We start from the raw sequence: 15,786 nt of genomic DNA on the forward strand, positions 1-15,786 counted from the left end.
GCAGCAATCAGCCAGGCTTTGAAGCTGCAAGGCCATTAAATTCTAATCAAGGTGGCTAATTGCAACATTCACACTTGCCTTAAGCATACACCCTGGATGTTCCACAGATATATAAACCTCACTTGCCTAGTTTCCAATAGACCCCTCAACCTCTGAGGATGCCTGCTATAGATGTGGGCAAAATGTCAAAAAAGAATGCTTCTGGAATATGGCCATACAGCGGAAAACTCACAGTAACTCATAATAATCTGTTTTTCTTCAAACATTTTAGAAAGTAGTACTGCAGTTTTTGCCAAGTAATATTTTTTTCTGTATATGTGCCAGTAACAAATGATAGTTCTCCAAGTACCTGCAAATCTGTCTGAGATTTATCCAGAGGCAAAAAGCAATCCTAGGCTCCAATACTGCTGGTCTTTAGATGAGCTAAGATGGAGCCTCTATGCCTTCCTGTCACACTAGATTTGAAGAAGGCAGCATCTTTCTGTCCATTTTTATTTTCGGTGTTTTCTGTAGACTGAAGGGTCCTGATGGCAGAGAGTAAAGGTATACCTCACTTAACAAAATCGATGCAACTCTACAAATTCAACAGAAATAACATGGCAAATGTAGAAATAGGTCCCCTCCATTCCCCAAAAAAGCACTCCCACCATGTTCCAGGAAACTTTTTATTCAAAACTAACTATATGCACACGTGAACGGAAACAACCACGTTAAATAGATCTTGGATAAGTAAACAGCAAAACAAGTTGACCCTCCTAGAGACCACTTCCATAATGCATCCAGGGATGCCTCTTTTAAAAATCAGTTTCCACTTTTCTTAAGATTTTTATTTTTGTTGTCACAATTACATATCTGTGCTTTTAAAACATGCTAGAACCAGTATGGTGTAGGTGTTCAAATGTTGGACCATGACTTGGGAGACTAGATTTCCTTCTCCTCCTGATATCACAGGCCAAGTGTATGTATTTAACTGGTTTCTGTTTAGAGACTCTTGGGGGAAATGGTTTGATTTACTTTTGTACTGACTCATCTAGTTTTGCTAGATTGCAGGAATTAATTGTAAGGGATATTTTGTTCCTATATGTTCCTTTACATATTGTTCGTAGATTATTATACTGCTTGTACAAGGAGATAATTCCATATATTGTTGGCTTTCTGTCTTTTTTAAAAAAGCTTCATCCTGAGGCATTTATTATATCAGAAGATGAGAAGGAGTATAAGCTAACAATAGAGAGCAAAATTCCCATTCCTTGTCCTCAAGCTAGTCAACTGGAAAATGACTGTAAAATCTCATTAAAATTGAAGACAGTAGAAGAAGGTAATTTCCGCTTTGTTCTCCTTCCATACTTTTGTCTTTAATTTGTTCTTCTAACCAGCATGTAGGTTCAGCATTATTATGTGGCAAAATACATAGATATATTTGAATCCATACCTTTGTATAAAGAGTGTGGGCAACCGCATGGAATGTATTAACTAATGTTCCATCTCTCTTTTCCAACCACTTACCCACCTGTCATATTTTCTCTCTGCTTCCTTTTCAAAATGGCAACTGAAAATGACCATGCCATTTTGAAAGAAAAAAAAGAGGTTAGAGACGGTGTGGGGTTTTGGTATGTTTGGGTGGACTTGATTGATCCCATAGTGTGTTTATTGGTATCAGAGTCAGTGATAGGAGCCCTCGGTGGTGCAATGGATTAAACCCTTGTGCCGGCACAACGGAAGACCAAAAGGTCAGAGGTTCGAATCCAGAGAAAGCATGGATGAGCTCCCTCTGTCAGCTCCAGCTCCCCATTCGGGGATGTGAGAGAAGCCTCCCACAAGGATGATAAAACATCAAAACATCCCGGCATCCCCTGGGCAACGTCCTTGCAGATGGCCAATTCTCTCACACCAGAAGTGACTTGCCGTTTCTCAAGTTGCTCCTGAGACAAAAAAGAGAGAGAAAGACAATGATTGAGGTCACTGTAATACAAAGAGGAGCCCTTTGAGTAAGGCTCCTCTTAAAAGGTTGGGTATTTTTAATTATTATTACTACTGCTTAATGAAATAGAGATCACACTGCTGCCTGCTGCAACATACTTTTTGTGCTTGTCTCTGTGAAAGTTACAAGACCCTACCTGCTCCTGAGTATAAAGTACTTAATTCTTGGTTGCAAAAGCTAGCTTTGAAGTATTTGCGGCCAGCTGCTTAGAAAGAAAGGGGGGTGTTATTTTATTTATATGCTACCTTTCTCCCAAACTGGGGCCCAGATAAAATTAGTTAGAACAATAAAATTACAAACAAAACAAAACAAAATTAAAAACAGTGTGAAGTTGTTAGGGAAAAAAAGATGCAAAAGTTAAAAACAAAAAACAACAGAGAAGGCACCTCATTGCCCTCCCTGAGAGCAATTACATATTAAAGGCCCACTTGAAAAGAAATGCTTTCGCCTTTTGGGATTCCTTAACAGAAATTTAAATAAACAGTTCTATCAGCAGTTTTGAAGTAAGATGAAACTTCCATGCTGGTCAACCTCTGTAGATAGAACGGGAAAGAGTCACTATTTTGTTCTTTTGCTCAGGCAACAACAAAAAAGACTCGGACCAATGTCTGTTGACTTGTAACCTTACGATTTGTTTGTCTTTTCCTTTGTTGTGTTTTTCTCAAGCTGTCTTAGATTAGACCTTTTAGTAATTTTATGAATCTGTATGTGATCTCTTCAAAGAAGCATGACTCATAATTTATCTCTGTTGGAATAGATAAAGATCTAGAGGTCTTAAATGTGGCTCTGTCTTTGTGCCATGTGGATCTTCTGCAACAACCCTGTCTCAATGGAACATGTAGCCAAGCCAGCATCCATTATACTGCTGTGAGTGACTTCATCCAAGATGGCAACAGAAGAACCAACATTGTGGTGGAACCTATAATCAGTGACAACTTTGTGTGGAATGGCTATGTGCCAGAAAGTGTTCAGGTGACAACCCATCTCCTTCAGTCTCAATAACAGAAAAGGAAAGCACTGTGGAAACACTAATAGAAGTTGGCGATACTTTTCACATTCAGCAACTAGCTTATACTTCTTCCATGCTGAAACAAGTTCCCAGACAATTTCCCATGTAGTTGTTGATCAGACTCAAACTTAACTTCAGCAGAGTGGCTTCATAAGGAACCTATGTACAGATTGTCTTCTTGCCCCATGCAAGAAAGAATGAAAGAATGAAAGAAAGCCAAATGGACAGATAGGCAGAGGCATACACATACAAGTTATCCAAAATACTTGGGATACTTCAGGGTTTTCTGGGACGAAGGGTTGGATTCTGAAATACCAATTGTTGCATATGTAGTGAGATATCTTGGAGGTACAACCCAAATCTAAATACAAAATCCATGTATGTTCCATATACACCTCTCTCTCTCTCTCTCACACACACACACACACACACACACACACACACACACACAGTCTTAAGGTAATTTTATTCAATATGTTTAACCATTTTGTGCATTAAGTGCAGTTTGTGTACACTGAACTATCAGAGAGCAAAGAGGACTAGTTTGAATTTTGGAATGTTTTGGATTCTGGAATTTCAGATAAGGGACACGTAATCTCTCTCTGTGTGTACACAAAAACATATACATACTCACATATATACAGTAAGGCTTCTGGAACTGCGAAACCAATATCTAAAGTTTCATATACCTGTGCCTGAGGAAAATGATCTCTTCAGCAATCTCTAGATCCTTGAATGCAGTTGTATCATATGCCAGGACCGGACACCCTGATATTAATGGCATTAGATATCCTTGGTTTCAGGCAACTGGGCCTTGCTGTGTATTTATTTGTATATAGAGCATAGTGTTCCCCTAGGGAACTTGCGGGCTGAAAGAGGATTGTCAATCGTTTAAATAAAGGTAACAATAATGTTTAAAACAATTTCTGAGAGTAATCATTTGCAATAATGTTTCTAATTTGTGGCATATTTTGCTGTCATTGTCATGCTTGGCTTTTCCTGTACAACTGGGGGTGATGACTGCTAGAAGTTCCATTAAGGGAAAAGGACAGATGAAAAAGTTACTTCTTCCAATATTTCGCTTTGAGTGCTATTTTAAATAAGGAATTGGAATGTCAGTTTTGAGAGACTCCAGCAACTGGGATCATTTTATGTGCCCTGATTTAAACTATGTATACTTGACAGACTAATCTATGGTTATGGGAACAGAGCGAGGGAAATTATCATATATACTCATATATAAGTTGAGGGCAGGTTTTGGACCAAAATTATTAATTTTGATATGAATCCTGTTTAAGTCAAGGAATCGTCCCTTTTAAAAATAAAAGTTAATGTACAGTAACTCATATATATATAAAAAAATCATCTTCTCCTAACAGAGTGATAAAAGGTGAGAACCAGTCCATCCCAGGAGAACCTAAAAGAAACAATGGACCCTTCTCTTACTCTTGACACTCCTTTAAAGGAAAGTGTCAAAGAGCCACTGCCACTACCATTTTCCCATGCAATCATTCAGAAAAGCCACAAGTGTAAATGCAGTGAAAAGAGTACCTGTGGTTGATCTTTCTTTTAAGGTCTCCTGAGACAGACTAAGCTTTTGCCTTTCACTACTCTACTCAGAGAAAGACATGGTCCCTTTTTTTTTGCTAAGAGTTAAGAAACAGACATTATACTGACACAAAGATAAGTCAACCCAGGTTTCTTGGGTTTATTTTGTGACTAAAATTTCTAGACTTATACATGAGTATATACAGCCCTTCTTTGAATGACCATTCCCAGAATCTTCAGACCAGCATGAGGTCAGTAATATTTTGGCAGAAGAGTTCTAGAAGTTTTAGGACAAGGATCTAAAGGATTCTACATTAGAAGATTTGCCATAATCACTTTCTGTGAATATCTTCTCTTTTCTCCCAAAGGTTACTGTGAAGGACCTTCCCTTTTCATACTGCTATTCTTTTACTGACCCACATATAATTACCTTTGATGGCAGGTAATCAACATATTTCCTACTGTGATGTGTTTTTCTTTTTAAAAGAATGTACGGCTTTGTGCCAACTCTATTGAAATGTTGTTTTATCAGTTTAGTAGATGTATTGTCGAAGGCTTTCATGGCCAGAATCACTGGGTTGTTGTAGGTTTTTCGGGCTATATGGCCATGTTCTAGAAGCATGTTCTCTTGATGTTTCACCTGCATCTATGGCGGGCATCCCCAGAGGTTGGGCCATACAGCCCAAAAAACCTACAACAACCTACTGTTTAGTGGATACTAGAATGAAAGAAGGCTTTCCTTTTGCAGTGGTTTCATTAGTGTTGTTGGCTTTTATATTTCTGAAGAAAAGCTGTTCACTTTGTTGTGATGAAAGATAGCCAGTGAAGATTATATCTTCTGAACATTTCTATATATAATATGCTGTATATACTTGAGTATAAGCCTAGTTTTTCAGGCCTTTTTAAGGCTGAAAAAGCCCCCCTCGACTTATACTTGGGTTCTGGTGGGAAGGTGTGGAGCTGAAAGAAGGGCTTCTTTCAGTCCCACGCCTTCCTGCCAGGACCTTCACCTCTCCACACAGCAACCCGACTCTCCTTCCTCTCCTCTCTCATGCAGTGCGCACCTTCCTCTCCTTCTCTCTCAGTACAGCATGCACTTTCCTCTCCTCCTCTCTTGGCATCAGTCTTTCCCACTTTTCCTTATTCATATATACAGCATTTCCCCAAAATGTTTAGTTAAACATTTTGGTCATGATTGGAAGAATACATAAGCACATTTACATTGAAGAAGGTTAGAATAATGATTTAATGAGAGTTTGACAGTATTATCTTAAATTACAGTTTTATGTAAATATTCTAATATCCTCAATTAATGTAATTTTATTAGTATCTATTTTATTTTTGAAATTTACCAGTAGCTGCTGCATTCCCCACCCTTGACTTATACTCAAGTCAATAAGTTTCCCAAGCTATTTGTGGTAAAATTAGATGTCTCGGCTTATATTTGGGCTGATACTCAAGTATATACGATATCTATGGAAAAGTGTAATGGTTACTGTTCATAGTCAGGGACAGCATGTACTCAAGAAAGATCATATTGTTATGAACATCAACTAGGTAAAGTAATGATGATAGATTTGATTCAGCGCAGTCTCCTAGCAACCACCTAGAATACATAAAATGGAATGCAACCTAAACTAATGTTTTTGTGGCATCCATGTGCTGTGTTTTTCCTACATCATCATACAACCTTTCCATTTTAATAAAGAAAATATTCCATGCATTTGAATAACATATTGTGAAAATGGAGCAAACACTGATACACCAAGGAATCAGAGATATTATTAATGAATATGAGGAAGAAAGTTTATTACTCCTCTCAGTTCCCAACTCAGATCTGCAAAAGTTAAATCCACAGATGTGGAGGGAGGGTTTATTTTGTGAAATTGAAATGAACAAAATATCAGAGACAAGTGAGACCCAATAGTAAATCATGGGTAATTTGGCCCTATGACTTTGGAGAGGGAGGTTAAAATCTTGCTCATCCTTACCATAGAATAAGTTCCATTATATTCAGTGGAGACTGTCTGAATATGCATAGAATTAGGAATGATAAAGATGACAATGTGGCACAAATTTGCAGATAGTTAAAACAAAGCTTTTAAAATAAAATTATGATTATTTCAAAATTAAAAATAATGTTCTACTGTTTCTTCCTTCCAGGATGTATGACAATTTTAAAACAGGAACATTTGTACTCTACAGAAGTACTTCCCGTGATTTTGAAGTCCATGTGCGCCAGTGGGACTGTGGAAGCCTTTATTACCCAGCATCATGTAACTGTGGGTTTGTTGCCAGAGAAGGGGCTGATACTGTAGCATTTGACATGTGCAGTGGACAGCTGCATCATTCACAGCCACACTTATCTGTAAAAAGCAGAGACCCGGCAAACAGCAATGTCAGAATCACTGAATCATATTTAGGAAGAAAAGTCACGGTGTGTAATTGGTTTTATATCTGTTTTAGTTATTTGGTTCAGGAAAAGTTTTGGCTACCTCTTCCACATAGAAAATCTCCATTTGGACCTGAGCTTGGAAAACAATTTTGGCAACAACTCTCAGGATTCCTCAGCAAGCTAGTTGGGGGGATTCTGGGGTTGAAGACCAAAACAAAACAATTTTCCAAGCTCTGATTTGGGCATAAGAATAAATTTTGGTTCATCATTACAAAAAGAAATGTAGGCAAACTCATGTACTCCTGCCTCTTCTTGTCATTTTGTTGTTTGTGGTGGCCATGAGGAGACAGTGGAATATCTACACTGTAGAACTAATGCTGTTTGATACTACATTAACTGTTATGGAATCATGAGAGTTGAAGTTTTACAAGTCTTTAGCCTTCTTTGTCAAAGTATACCGCCTCCTCATCAAATTATAAATCCTATGATTCCATAGCAATCAGCCACTGCACTTAAAGTGACATCAAACTGAATTAATTGTATAGTGCAGATGCACCCAGAAAGTCTTAACTGTGGTTTGCTGAAGAGAGTCAGTGAGATGCTGTGGTTTGAACACTGGATGATGACTCTGGAGACCAGGTTGAAATCTCCGCTTGGCCATGGAAACCCACTGAGAGGCCAATAAATCCCAATCTCTCAGCCTCAGAGAAAGGCAATGGCAAACCTCATTTTAATAAATTTTGGTGATTGGTTTGTCTTATGGTTGTCAAAAACTTGATATGACTTGATGATATGCAGCAATAACATACCATATATACTCAAGTATAAGCTGACCCGAATATAAGTCAAGGCACCTAATTTTGCCACAAAAAAATGTGAAAACGTATTGACTCGAGTATAAGCCGAGGGTGAGAAATGCAGCAGCTACTGGTAAATTTCAAAATTAAAATAGATACTAATAAAATTACATCAATTGAGGCATCACTACGTAAAATGTTTTTGAATATACATAAAGCTGTAATTCACGATAAGAATGTTCAACTTTGATTAAGCCATTATTCTAACCTTCTTCAAGTAAATTCCAATAATAATAGAATAATAGAGTAAAATAATGGGAATGTAATAATAACAGTAATGATACAGCAAAATCATAAATGTAATAATAATAGAGAAAAATAATAAATGTAATAAAAATAATAAAAAAGCTTGACTCGAGTATAAGCTAAGGGTGGCTTTTTCAGTATAAAAAAGGGCTGAAAAACTCAGTTTATACTCGAGTATATATGGTAGTTTGCTAAATAAGACAATCCTAATTTATGACACTACTTTCTTTCAATAAAGCATGGTATTAACTGTTTTAAAGTATTAGGTTATACAGCAAGTCTCTTAATTATCGTAAATGAAAAAAAAAGAAAAAATCTAATTTCATTTCAAAGCTTGACAAAAGTGGAACTGGGAATGATCAAGTTACATGTTTATTCATGTAACAATAAGCCATCATTTTTTAGTCATGGTCATGTCTACATTAATTTCTGAAGCAAAATGACTTCCATTGCATTCCCTAGCAAAATGATCTTCTCCCTTTATCACTTTATAACTTTTTTAATGTGCTTCAAGTTGAAAATTATAAAGTAGCATGAAATAAGTTCAAGCAATGAGTTACAACATTAAGGGAAATTTGCAAGTGCTCATTTTAGACTAAAAAATAGGAGATGGTGCAATCTACACCTTATCCCATTTCCTGCCCCTGATTTTTCTCCTTCCTTTTATTTTATCTGAACCTCATTAAAAAGACACTAGCCACCTCCAATTAGTTAAAACATATCATAATGTCTCTAATGTTGGCCATTAGCCTGCCACAGTTCCTTCCTTATCAGACCTTTTCTTGTAAAAGCTCATATTGCACATATCATCCATTTTCGATAGATAAAGCTGTATGTTATTCTTTAGGAAGGGGAAGTAGTCTTTTCCTGATTTCAGATAATTGCCTGAGCTTCCTGGGACAAAACTAGATGTTACAATAAGCATATCATTAACCTTGTATATTTTAAAGCTGGAGTAGAGAGGAAAGCAACTGTGAAGGGAAAAGACACACATTTGGCCACAGTCCAGTTTAGAGTGTGCTTGTCACATCCCCTGTACTATTTTCCTTTTAAATTCCATTTACCCACAAAGAGGTCGGCACAGCAATTGTTACTCTCAATGACATAATTTTTGGAAGTAAAAAGGCTCACGGGGAAATGGAAGTCTATGCTTCTCCTGCCCTCTTTCACTATTCTCCCAATGCTGATGCTCCTTAAAAAACCTTCCAACTAGAGGAGGAAAGAGAGGAGGCTGGATGAAATAAAAAGACTTCATAAAAAGGAATTTTACTAGCAGAATCTTTGTTAACTGTGGCATACCTATACCACTCAATGATCCCTTATATTGTTGAGTATATCCAGCCAGGTGTTTCATCCTACAAGGACAAACCTCATAAGGTAGAGCAAGTTTTCTATAGGCTTGTGCAATGCGGGCAAAGCTTGACCCATTTCGTGTCCATTTTTTGGGAGCCTCCCAAAATCGGGAGGGCAGATATGTGTTTTTGCTCTGGAGTGCTGAAAGATCCATTTGTTATCAGTTCATTATGAGTTGGGGGCACTCCCATTCCTATCATTTCAGACATTTAGGCTCTACTCTAGAGGACAGATGCACAGCTACAGGCAGGTGTGTGCTTTAAGGAGGCTTCTTACCTGTTTCCCACTCTAGAGGAGATGCTCGGCTGCAGGCAAGTGCATGTGTTTTCTGGGCCTGAATGGAACATGTACTTTCCAGGGCAAGGAGGCAAGTTTATTCCAGAGGAGGTGCTCAGTTTCAGGCAGGATGCATGCTTTCTGGGCTTGCATGCCACATGCACTTTCCAAGTCAAGGGGGCAAGTTTACTCCAGAGGAGGCACACAGCTGCAGGCAGACATACCCGCCTTCTGACTTGACGCCACACACACTCCTCTGGAATAAGAGACAAGTTCTCTTATTCCAGAGGAGGCGCTCAGTTGCAGGCAGGTGTACACGCTTTTTGGGCCTGCACACCAAATGCACTTTCCAAGGCAAGGAGGCAAGGTTTCTTAATCCAGAGAAAGCGTGTGGCTGCTGGCAGTTGCATGCACTTTCTGGGCCTGCACACCACACACGCACTCCAAGGCAAGGAGGCTGCTCAGGAAAAGTAGACGAGGAACTGGGATCAGCTCCTGCTTGCTTTTGTGTTGAACTGATTTTCATACTGGGAGGGGGCTTTCTGTTATGTGCTCCTGAAGGTTACGAAAGTAACGAAAAAATGGATGTAATGAAGGAAAATGGAACCACACACAACTCTAGTTTTAAACCCTTTGGATGAGCTTTTGGGGGGATCTAGTCATCATGTCTGAAGAAACAGGGTCAGAGCTCTGTTCCTACCTAGTCTGCCCTCATGATATGTTAGGCTGATGTTGAAATGCTTTTGAGCATGATCCTTGGTTTAAAAAGCCAAGCATCATGAAACGGTTTCTGTTAACAAGCCAAACATTTTTACTTATAGATGCTCAAGCAAGCAATTCTCAATAAGGTCAGTGATAAGTTGCTTCAAGATCCCAATCTTCCTACTTTAAAAAGGCAATGTCAGTAGCAAGAGAAGATGATTAAAAGGACAGTTTTATGTAGAACATGTGTCTTTTAAACACAATGGTACAGGAAAAACTGAGAGAGTTTAAAATGGAAAGAGGATCAAAATGTTGATCTATATCATTTCCAAAACAGTCTTGAAATGGAGAGACTATTTTCAGTGACCTCAAAAAATATTTTTCCTGTGGTCTTTGTGATGTTTTCTTTTTTAGGTTTTATTTTCCTCTGGAGCTTTTATTCGAGCTGATGTGAGTGAATGGGGAATGAGTCTAACTCTCAGAGCCCCTAGTTCTGACCATAAACACACATTGGGACTTTGTGGATCATTTGATGGTGTCGCAGAGAATGATTATCATGATGTGGATGGGAGAGAAATCGATAGAGGAGTGGATGCTCACCTGTCGTTTATTAATGAGTGGAGGTAATAACAGCTTTACTAGTTCCACCAAGGTCTGTAGAAAACAGACATTGTAATCATCTGGGCAGACTGTTGGATTTAGACGACAATTACCCTGCTTGCAATTCTTCCATATATTTGTCCTACCAATCTGGAATACCTGGAAGGAACTTCTAGGCATCATAGTCCATCAGAAATTCATAGTTCAGAACCTACAACATTTCCAAGCACTGTGCAAAACTGTAGCTACAGAACCAGTTCTCCCCATTCTTCCCATATGACAACTGCTGATCTGGGTTATAGTCATCTTTGAGTTTTCCTGTTGTTTTTCCTTTCAGGATTTTGCCAGGGGAGAGCCTCTTTGACAAAGCCCCAGCTCCCTTAACAGTTGCCAAGAAAACACTTTTCTGTAGCTGTAGTGCTGTTCAACTGGGAGTAGATCAGCCGAAGAATAAACTCAATTCTCTTTCTGAAGCAGTATTGCCTTTATCTTGCAAAATAAGTAAGAAGAATGTCTGGCTCCCTTCTTTGATTCCAGAACTGGATGTTACCATTGAGTATATTAGCTCAGCTGATCATATCAGGGACTTAAGGAAACGTGCAGCTGTGCTTAGAGAGGCCTCTTCCGCTGTCCCCTCCAAAACGGATCACTCTTTTAATAAAACAACTCTTCAGAGAGCACCTCCATCATCCATAGTTAACTCTCCAAACTCAAAGGCAGGCTTTGTAACACATAAACCACCTCTTGGAAGTTTGATGTCTCACAGATATGATACTATTTATGATAACCAGCAGCACCGTACAAGAGAGCGTACAAAGCGCCAGCAATACTATGAATACCTTTCTGTATTTCCATCCCAGAGTTTAAGCCAAGCAGATCTGGACGGGCTAAGCTATTTCTTTCCAGAGGATCACACAACTGACACACATCAGGAGTTCTTGCCTTCATGGCCTACACCTTCTGGACTCACTGAGTCTGATGTGCAAGATCTGTGTTGGCAGACAGTAGCCAATTCCAGCATAGTCACAGCTTGTAAAGCTTTTCTCAACCAACGGATGGAAGATGTAGTTTTGATGTGTGTCAAGGATCTACAATTGAAGGATGATCTCAGCTGGGCAAAGACCAGTTTGGCCCTGCTAGAAAATGAATGTGAAAGAAGAATTTTAGAAGAAATGAATAATCACACTGAAGAAAATGAGAGCTTAATGGAGAATGCAATCATAGCACTGAAATGCCCCAACTTTTGCAGCAGGAGAGGTCATTGTCTTGAATGGGGATGTGCTTGTTTTCCAGGCTTTAGTTCTTATGACTGTAGTGTGTCGTCTGGTGAGTTGAACCCTACAATTATTAGCTTTCTCTCTCTCTTGTGTTGGCACAATCTAATCTAAAGTAGTCAGTCCTGCTCTCTGTTCAGTGTCTGTCCTCTATCCCTTAAGTAAACTATGCATGTTACATGTCTATCGTACTGGATTTAATCATTGATCAGTAGATCTCTAATCTTAACTTATACCCAAGGTATACAATTTTCCAACCTGGCTTCCATATGAAATGTAGCATGATGCCTTAATGTACTTCAACATGAACTGCTGACATTAATTTGTTCATTTGCCCAGATTATTGGCAATTCCAGATGGTGGATTTATTATTATTATTATTATTATTATTATTATTATTATTATTAGGTTGCTGTGAATTTTCCAGGCTGTATGGCAATGTTCCAGAAGTATTATCTCCTGATGTTTCGCCCACCTCTATGGCAGGCATCCTCAGAGGTTGTGAGGTTTCACACACAACCTCTGAGGATGCCTGCCGTAGAGGTGGGAGAAATGTCAGGAGAGAATGCTTCTGGAACATGGCCATACAGACCGGAAAACTCACAACAACCCAGTGATTCTGGACATGAAAGCCTTCAACAACATATTATTATTATTATTATTATTATTATTATTATTATTGTTATTGTTATTTACACGCCTCTCCTCATGGCTTGAGGCATGGCACGTCACTACCAATTCAAACACATTGTGAAACTATTCTGTATTTTCTTCCTAAAAAAAAAACAAGAGAAAGCATGGGAGGAAAACAAATGGAAGACGTTGCATCTGTAATGTGCTATTTTCTCCATTGTTGTCCACAATGCCTCTGTATATTTCTGTATTTAGCCCATGCATTAATTCAGCATGTTTCACTGTCTGATTTTCATTTCAAAGATCAGATTCCAGAAATTGTAGATCTGGATCATGGAGGATTATGTGATGTCCGACAACATGACTGCACAACTGTAAGAGCTTTTGGACATGGATTCACAGAGACATCAAGCCTCAGATGTGAACTTAACAAGCTGCAGGTGACTTATGTAGTAAATCTAAGATTGAATCCTTATCGGTGTTCAGGTTTTAGGTACAATGCCCTTTTAAGCCATATTTCATCCATTTTCTCTCTGTACTCTGAAACCTGATGTCTTTTTTACTCTATTAAGGAAATTGGTGGACCAGTAAAAGGCTGTCAAAAGTAAAGATTTGAAACCCCTGTTGAGTTTGATCCTATATATGAAACCATTGCTCACTTTTGATGGATGGTTTTATTCACTCACACTAATGTCACAGTGCAATCCATGGGGCTCATCAGAGCCATCTTCCTTTTTTATGATAAAGTTTAAAATATCCTAGTGATATTCTACAGCTCAGCTGGCCCATTTATGAATAATGACATGGTCCAAGACTGATTTATTGATAATGGTGGTGTTGTGTGTTCCTCTCTTAGTTGAATTACAATACATATTTGCCCACATCTTCATCGTTCTGTCACAACATCAATATAGGATGAAAGTCCCATATCCAAAATGCTTGGGACCAAAAATATTTGCCCTACAAGTCATTAACTCACTCTGGACTGCTATGGTAATAATAATAATAATAATAATAATAATAATAATAATAATAATGATACAATATCTTTATTTATATCTCTAAATGAGACCCTAAATGGGACTCAAAGAAGCTCATAACATTTTAAAACAATGCAAATCAACTATACATAAACAATAAACAATAAAACCAACTTTACAATAAAACATAAACAAACATTTTAAAATCATTAAACAGATTTCAGATACCATTCTTGTGGGAACTAATCAGATGATAAACATTGCTCAACTCACTGAAAGTTAGCCTTCCTGTCATTCTGAATTAAATATCTTCATTAAAAGCTTGCTTAAACAGGAAGGTCTTCAGCTGTTTTTTTTTAAGGTTTTCAAGGATGGAGTTGTTTTAATCAGCTTTGAGATGGAGACGGCTTTGGTCACCATGGTAGATTATCTGTGTAGACAACTTGACAGGGAGAGTGTGTCCCTACTGGTTCTCTTAGACCTCTCAGTGGCCTTCAATATCATTGATGATAGTATCCATCTGGATCTCCTGGCTGGAATGGGATGCAGGGGCACTGTTTTGCAGTGGCTCTGCTCCTTCCTGGAAGGATGGACCCAGGTAGTGGTATTGGGGGATGCCTGCTTGACCTCACAGCCATTGTCCTGTGAGGTTCCACAGGGTTCAGTATTGTCACCATATCCTGAAACCAGACTGGAATGGAGTGTAGACTTTCAATATTGCATACTGTTGGGTTGTTCGTTGATTTCATTATGCTCCAGCATAGTGGTAACTGCATGGTAAGATGGATATAATATAGTTGATGTTAAGATGATTCAAATGTGTATGCTGGAAGGCATAATATATAAGTACATATTATCTATATCAAAATTCACGTGATGTTACTAGTTGGATATTAAAATTGCAAGTAATTATTAAATGAAGTGTTTTATTGAAAGAAAACTACTCAGGTTGGAGTATATGCACTGGATTAATTGTTCAATACTATAAACCCAGGGTTAATCAAGCGCAAACTAATATGTGGCCTCTGAATTTGAGCAAGAGGTATAGTTGGTGTATTTTTAATCCCTTGTGTATAAAAATATCACTCATGTGCAATATAAAACATTTCCTTTTCCAGGGAATCTCTTTTTTCCCCTCCTTGGCTGGTTCTGTCAGGTGCTGAGCTGAGGTTATTTTGGCGGGTTCTGTTACAGGTCAAGCTATGGATTTTCCTTGAGCACAACATGGATCCTCTCATCTGCAAGTCACTTTGAAATGAGACAGTCAACAGCACATTTACACTCCATTAAGTTAAAAGCCTGCCCGATCAAACTCCTAGTGAGACAATTATTAGGAGTTCACTTATCACAGTTTGAATTGTCTCACTCCTTGCTTATTGCAAGAAGTTTTGATTTGTTTTGTTGAAACAGCAAAACCGCTGGGCCTGTGTTTCCAAAAATGAAAGCTAAGAAAAGAGCTTACTGTAGTCCAGACTTATCTTTTTACTGAGCAAACAAAAAATACATGTAGCCTGGAAAGTCTAAGTAACTATTACTTTTCTCCCGTGAAAGAGCAGTTCCTTCTCCTTCTGCCAGTTGGTTCTGGCACACACCAACATCTTTGTGTTCCCTTAAATAACATAGTCTAACCTAATTAAAGTTTGCATCTTGTGTACAATTTCCAGGGGCATGTGCCATTGAACACAGTGTGACCTATTTTTGATTAAATATGCATAAAACCGTTGCACATCTCCATTTCCTCTCATAAAATGCAAACTGGAAAGTTTTCACAATGCCTGTCGAATAACATGTTTTTAAAATTGGATCTCCTTTTCCCTCAGGGCTCCATTTGATTTTTGTTTCACATCCATCCTAAAGAGTTCTAGGGACCTTTCTAATTCCTTACTGACATTTTTAGATTGTTCTAATGAAAGTGTTAGCTAGTAGAAAAGC

General features: G+C 38.3%; 1 protein-coding gene across 1 annotated transcript in view; it reads left to right on the plus strand.

Moving 5' to 3' along the window:
* Positions 1–15,786, plus strand: part of VWDE (von Willebrand factor D and EGF domains) — a 54,520-nt gene that overhangs the window by 13,967 nt on the left and 24,767 nt on the right. The window contains exons 7-13 of the mRNA XM_060782178.2: positions 1,174–1,318; positions 2,739–2,953; positions 4,907–4,980; positions 6,702–6,975; positions 10,782–10,990; positions 11,305–12,293; positions 13,178–13,314. Of these exons, the coding sequence (XP_060638161.2) occupies positions 1,174–1,318; positions 2,739–2,953; positions 4,907–4,980; positions 6,702–6,975; positions 10,782–10,990; positions 11,305–12,293; positions 13,178–13,314 (2,043 nt within the window). The remainder of the gene's footprint in view (positions 1–1,173; positions 1,319–2,738; positions 2,954–4,906; positions 4,981–6,701; positions 6,976–10,781; positions 10,991–11,304; positions 12,294–13,177; positions 13,315–15,786) is intronic.

The sequence above is a fragment of the Anolis sagrei genome, chromosome 6 (genome assembly GCF_037176765.1).
Source record: "Anolis sagrei isolate rAnoSag1 chromosome 6, rAnoSag1.mat, whole genome shotgun sequence".
NCBI lineage: Eukaryota > Metazoa > Chordata > Lepidosauria > Squamata > Dactyloidae > Anolis > Anolis sagrei.